Source organism: Ursus maritimus, unplaced genomic scaffold (assembly GCF_017311325.1).
Source record: "Ursus maritimus isolate PB19 unplaced genomic scaffold, ASM1731132v1 scaffold_5, whole genome shotgun sequence".
Lineage (NCBI taxonomy): Eukaryota > Metazoa > Chordata > Mammalia > Carnivora > Ursidae > Ursus > Ursus maritimus.
Window position 1 is genome coordinate 76,492,492 of NW_024426663.1, and position 6,724 is coordinate 76,499,215.

A 6,724-nucleotide genomic window follows, 5' to 3' on the forward strand; every position below is an offset into this window, starting at 1 on the left:
GGGATCAGGTCTGTCCGTGAGCCACGTGTTCCAGCGAGGCCTGATTCCAGAAGGGTGGCCCAGGCATTTCTGATGGGCGTCTGGTGGGCCTGGGGCTGCTGTTGTAAGAATGTGTCCGTGGGGAGGGGGGTGGGGGGGTGGGGAGGTTACCCGCTGGCAGGACTTCTCCAGATCTGCCAAGTCTGTTTGGAGGATATGACTTGAGAGGGTGGTAGGGGAACTCAGCCGGTGAAGGAGTCGTCCCCTGCGTCTGTCGCTATTGTTGTTAGTAATCTGAGCTGCTCTCCTTTCTACCCACTGCCTGCTGGGCCCTGTGCTAGACCCGTGGCAGATCTTTCCTCCGATCCCTACAGGGGTGCTGCTGGGCCGGTGTTGCCGTCCCGGTTTAAAGATGAAGAAGCCCGGGCTTCATGGAGGCCTCATTGGGGTCTGACATCTCAGATGCTTTCACAGTCCATGAAAATGGTAATTTTAGGGGGCCCAGGAGCAAGATATCAGGAGCTGGTGGGGCCTGGGGTCAGCCGGACAGCACCTGCCAGGGGGGCAGCGAGTCTCAGCTCCTGCCGACTGTGGCCCAGTGTGACTTCATCTGTGTTCCTGAAGTAACCGGAAATATGACATGTTGTAGACATGTCATACTTTGTACATGTTGGCAAATAATTTTGTAACATCACAACAAGCAAGCAAGCAAGCAGGCTCGGGTGAGAGTCAGACGCGGCCCGCCAGCAGCCAGTTTGTAATCCCAGGTTAAGAGATTGTTTATTCAATCTGCAGGTCGTGGGGGGCCCACTGGAGGTGCTGGGGTGAAGGAGACAGACCGGGTGCAGGCTGTCACCGAGCGCAGTGTCCGCGCTCTGAGAGGGGCCCTTCCTCGGGCCATGACGGAGCACTTCCTGGAGGAAGCGGAAATCTCGAGGCTCTCGTATTGCTGTAACCAAGCCCTGCGAGCTGGGCGGCACACCACAGAAATTTCTTGTCTCATGGTTCTGGAGGCCAGACGTCCAAAAGCAAGGGGAGGATCTGTTACGTGCCTCTCTCCAAGCTGCTGGTGTGTCCCGCCCTCCTTGGTGCCCCTTTGTGCCGTGGACTGAGTGTTTCTGTCCCCCTGCCGCCGAATCGTAGGTGGGAGCGCTAGTCGCCAGTGGGATGGGATTTGGAAATGGGGCCTTAGGGAGGCAATTTGGTTTAGATGAGGTCATGAGGGTGGGGCCCGCACGATGGGGTTAGTGCCCTCATAGGAGGAGATGTGAGAGGGCTTGTTTCTCCCTCTCCCTCTGCTGCTCCCCCTGCTTGTGTCCTTTGTCAAATAAATAAATAAAATCTTAAAAAAAAAAAAAAAAGAAGTTTGCTGTGTAAGCCACCCAGCCAGAGCTGACTTAGACAGCTGGCTCGTAGGCCCATCCCTCCAACCTCGGCCCCCGTCATCACATGGGGTGTTTCTCCTGTCTGTCTGTCTCCGTGTGTCCTCTCTTCTCAGAAGGCACCAGTCAGGTTGGGGTAAGGGTCCACTGTACTCCCGTGGGACCTCACCTTAACTCGGTTGCATCCGCAGAGACCCTGTTTCCAACTCAGGTCACCTGCGCCGCCGGACGTATCTTTTGGGGGATACAATTCAACCCGCAACAGATACGTAGACTAGGCAGGTGAGATTTGGGGAAGGGTGTTCAGGGGAGAGGGAACAGCAGGTGCTGACGCACCTCTAGAGGCAGAAGGACGCAGGTGGGTTTCTGGAAATAAATCAGCGCCACTGGAGTGGAGAGCGGCCGTGAGATGCTGCCGGGTGGCTCGTGCCGGGCCTCACGCGTTGTGTGGAATGGTCAGGGCTGGCTAGGCTGCCGCTAGAGAGAGACCCCCAGATCTCAGCGCCTGACATAGTTACAGCGTCATGTCTCGCTCAGGTCAAGTCCGGTCCAGGCCGGGCAGCTGCGGTCCGTGACATAGCCCTGCTCTGTAGAACACGTGGTCCCCAGGGCAACTGAGGTCTGGGGGAGGCCCCTGGTCTCCCCTGCCCAGGCCTGGAAGCCACCCTCCCACTCCCACACCACCCTGCAAGGGGGGCTTCCGTGAGCCCCCACTCCCTCTCTCTCACCCGGGTGCAGGGCTAGGACCTCAGCCTCAGAGCGCTGGGAAGCCCAGCCAGGGTTCCCATGGGGTCGGAAGATGCGACTTGCATTTTAGAGAGTTCCCTCCAGCTGAAGCCGGACTCAGGCCTGCGGCAGGGGCCTGGAGCCGGGGAGCCATGCAGCGTGGCCTGGCTGTGGCCGCACAGCGCACAGCAGCTCGCTCCTGCGACTTGCAGCTGGCAGGCTCAGCCGAGAAAAACAAGCAAACAAACAGAGTGGAAAAGGAGAACGCGAGGAAAGTCAGTTCACGCACAGCTGACTCCTGAGCAACATGGGTTTGAACTGTGCGGGTCCACTTACACGCAGAGTTTTTTTTTTTTTTTTTTTTAAAGATTTTATTTATTTATTTGACAGTGAGAGACAACCAGCGAGAGGGGGAACACAAGCAGGGGGAGTGGGAGAGGAAGAAGCAGGCTCATAGCGGAAGAGCCTGATGTGGGGCTCGATCCCAGAACGCCGGGATCACGCCCTGAGCCGAAGGCAGACGCTTAACCGCTGTGCCACCCAGGCGCCCCTACACGCAGAGTTTTTAAAAAGATTTTATTTATTTATTAGACAGAGAGAGAGCGAGAGAGCACGAGCCGGGGGCGGGGGGGGGGAGGCAGAGGGAGAGGGTGAAGCAGACTCCCTGATGAGCAAGGAGCCCGATATGGGGTGTCTGAAGGCGGACCCTTAGTCAAATAAGCCACCCAGGCGCCCCAGTAGCTTACTTTATTGTAAGAATGTAGTATGGAATACATATAACATACACAATATGTGTTCATTGACTATATTATGGGTAAGGCTTCCGGTCAACAGGAGGCTATGGGTAGTTAAGTTCTGGGGGGAGTCAAAAGTTATATGCAGATTTTTGACTGTGCAGGGGGTCGGCACCCCAACACCTGCATTGTTCAAGGGTCAAGTGAAATTTTTAAAACTTTCAAAATGCATTTTGTGTCTGTTCTCTCCCTTCTAGGTTGGTTATTTTTTTAAAAAGGTTTTATTTATTTCTGTGAGAGAGAGAGAGAACAAGCCCTGGGGAGGGGCAGAGGGAGAAGGAGAAGCCGACTCCCCGATGAGCAGGGAGCCCCATGCGGGACTCGATCCCAGGACCCTGAGAGCATGACCTCAGCCGAACACAGACGCTTAATGACTGAGCCACCCAGGTGCCCCTAGGTTGGGCATGTATGTATTCTTACACATACGTTGCCCGACAGCCTGAATTCCCCAAAGCCAGGAGACTGTACTATATGGGCCTTTTAAGGGCATTTTGGGGGATAACTGGGCTGCTTACTGATTTGAGAATTTCACTGTCCTAAAAGATGTCCTCTGTTCAGGGTCTGTAACGGGGTCTGTAACTGCGACCCAGTAACTAGAGTGGTACCCTTGCATTTAAGGGACTTCCTGCTGCCGCTTCCAAAGAGCCAGGCGCCCTGCCCATCTCAGGCGGTATAAAAGCATTCTGTGCTGAGACTGACCCCTCTTGTCTGCAGTTCTTTAGAGTTTATAAATGCTTTTTTTTTTTTTTTAAGATTTATTTATGGGGCGCATGGGCAGCTCAGTCGGTTAAGTGTCAGCCCTCGGCTTAGGTCATGATACCAGGGTCCTGGGATCGCATCCCACATCAGGCTCCCTGCTCAGCAGGGAGTCTGCTTCTCCCTCTTTCTCTGCCTTTTTTTTTTTTTTTAAAGATTGTATTTATTTATTTGACAGAGAGAGACACAGCCAACGAGAGAGGGAACACAAGCAGGGGGAGTGGGAGAGGAAGAAGCAGGCTCACAGCAGAGGAGCCTGATGTGGGGCTCAATCCCACAATGCCGGGATCACACCCTGAGCCGAAGGCAGACGCTTAATGACTGAGCCACCCAGGAGCCCCTCTTTCTTTGCATTTCCCCCTTGCTTGTGCTCTCTCTCTCTCACTCTCAAATAAATAAAATCTTTTTTTTTTAAAGATTTTATTTATTTATTCAACAGAGATAGAGACAGCCAGCGAGAGAGGGAACACAAGCAGGGGGAGTGGAGAGGAAGAAGCAGGCTCACAGCAGAGGAGCCTGATGTGGGGCTCAATCCCACAATGCCGGGATCACACCCTGAGCCGAAGGCAGACGCTTAACCGCTGTGCCACCCAGGCGCCCCTCAAATAAATAAAATCTTAAAAATTTTTTTATTTATTTGAGAGGAGGGGGAGGGGCAGAGGGAGAGGGAGAGCAAGTCTCAAGCAGATTTTGCACTGAGCCTGTAACCCGAGGTGGGGCTCGATCCCACGACCCTGAGATCACAACCTGAGCTGAAACCAAGAGTCAGACTCTTAACTGACTGCTTCACCCAGGCGCCCCATAAATTATTTTCTAAGCTATTGCTTCGTTTGAGCCTCAGAATAATTTAATCTGGTAAGAGATCTACTTTAGACCAAGGAACTCAGGAAATCAGAGACCCCTTGTGCTACGGTAGCCAGGAGCCCTGGAAAGAAGGCAGAGCTGGAGGTGCTGGCTTCGGGGCTACGATTTTATTTTATTTTATTTTATTTTTAAAGATTTTATTTATTTATTCGACAGAGATAGAGACAGCCAGCGAGAGAGGGAACACAAGCAGGGGGAGTGGGAGAGGAAGAAGCAGGCTCATAGTGGAAGAGCCTGATGTGGGGCTGGATCCCATAACGCCGGGATCACGCTCTGAGCCGAAGGCAGACGCTTAACCGCTGTGCCACCCAGGCGCCCCAAGGGGCTACGATTTTAGATGTGATTTCAGTGTTTTCGTGTATCAACTATGGATACCCTCACACAAAAATTATTTTGAGGCTCCAATGAAGCAATGTTGGGGAAAGCATTTTGCAAACTGTGGAGCGCTGTCCAAATGTTGTTATCCTCAGACTCGGCATGTCATGGAAAGTGTTTCCCAAGTCGTGGGAAAGGCATCCGTGTGGACAAGAGCAAGAGATGAAGCGAATGTCTGCCCTCCTCAGTAGTTATGTCCTGTGGCTGCATTTAGACTCTCTGACTTTGAATTCATTGCCTGTATTATCTTCATTGCTGGGGCAGCTGTGTCCATCCTCCCCTGGGTGCCACATCCCTCCCTGGCCCTTGTTTCTGTGGGCACGGGCTGGGTGCAGGTGGGGTGGCGAGTTTGTGCAGGACTTCTTGCAAGCCTTCTTACCAGCTGTCAGTGACACGACCCCAGTCTTATGGAGATACTCTGCGTTCCAGTTGTGGAATCTGGCCTGAAAGTGACACAGTCACGTGGGCCTTGGGGTGAACCAGAGGGTATTTGCTCCTCTGGGGGCGGGTGCCTCCGCTCTAGGTGATGGATACCTTAGGGGAATGCAGCACCGTGTGGCCAAATCTTCGGATTTTCTATAGTCGATTATTTTTTCTGAATGTGGAGCGGTCACATTTTTCATTCCTCTGCAACTCCACTGGCTGGCTGGATTCGGGAGTGAGCCTTGGGTCAGCTCTCTGGGCTGCAGTTTTCTCATTTATAAATTTGTGATGGTATCGCCTTCCATTGGGTTGTTAGGAGACCAGATGAGAAAATAGAACCCCCAGCCCCCCACACCAGGCCTAGCTGCAGGACGGCGGGAACGTCAGCCACTTGTGTTCTGTTGCTCTCTGGTAATCCCTAGGCTTCAGAGGTTGTAATCCTGGTCCATTTGGGGCCCCATCTCTCGTATGATTAAAAGGACTCATGGGATTACGCTGGCCTTTCAAGCTTGGTGGTCAAGGAGATCAAATGAAGGGGTTTTGTATATTAGAAAAAGAGAAGCATCCCTCCCCGCCTCCAACTTCATAATTTCAGGGAAGTGGTATATTTTCCTTAAAAAGAAATTTCAGCAGGAATAAATGAATGAATTCAAATGAAAAACGTTAACCCAAAGTGTGAAAACGGCGCTAATCGTCCAGGTGGTGCCGGACGACCTAAGATTGGGGAAGAGCGCGGTCCCACCGTTTCTCCCGCCACATCCTGCCCGAGCACCATTGGCACCAGACGCCCGGCGGGCTCCACCCCCTCTCCGCCGCTCGCCACTGGGGGAGGCGGCAGAAAGGGCGGGAGCGCCGGGCCGTGAGGGCACCAAGGTCAAGGGGGGAGGGCGGGCTGCGTCCCCGTCCCTTCGAGCCGGGCAGCTGGCCTTGGGGGAACCCTGCACGCCCAATCTCGGCAGCCCGAGTTCTCCCACTTCCAGCCGGGCGACCTTGGTTTGCGAGACTTCCTAGAGCCCAGTTTCCTCTTTTGGGACAACAAGAGTGGGCGAAGCTACCAATGCTGGGATGGGGCGCCCCGGGACGAGAGAGTGCGGCCTCAAAGGGCGGAGGGGTCAGTCTCCGGCCCCTCGGCCGCGGGATTCCGGCGGCCGTCGCCGCTCGGGAGAAAACTCTGGTCCCGCCCGGCCCCGGCAGCCGTCCGCAGGGCCCTGGCTCGCGCGGGTTCTAAAATGAGGACAAAGCCCGCCCGGATTTAGCGTGCGCGCGCCGCTGCGGCCAATGGGACGCCGGCGCGGGGTTGAGTGACGGGCGGGCGCGGCCAATGAGCACGCGCCTTGTTGCGAGGTGCGCCCGGCCCCGGCATTATAAAGAGCGCCACGAGTCGGCATTGTCAGGCGGCGGCACCGCGCGGGCCCGAGCGAGCCT

At 54.7% G+C, this 6,724-nt stretch overlaps 1 protein-coding gene across 19 annotated transcripts in view; it reads left to right on the forward strand.

Annotated features, from left to right (window-relative positions):
- LOC103679969 overlaps positions 1 to 1,322 on the forward strand; it is a 7,038-nt gene extending 5,716 nt beyond the window's left edge. For 15 of the 19 annotated variants that reach the window (XR_005832566.1, XR_005832568.1, XR_573029.2 and 12 more), the window contains 2 exons: positions 354 to 465; positions 775 to 1,322. Coding sequence is in view for 6 of the 19 variants with exons in the window: in XM_040622587.1 (XP_040478521.1) it covers positions 354 to 465; positions 775 to 807 (145 nt within the window). In the remaining 13 variants the exon portion in view is untranslated. The remainder of the gene's footprint in view (positions 1 to 353; positions 466 to 774) is intronic. The other 4 variants (XR_005832565.1, XM_040622586.1, XM_040622590.1 and 1 more) reach the window with 1 other exon arrangement.
- The last annotated feature ends 5,402 nt before the right edge of the window (positions 1,323 to 6,724 follow it).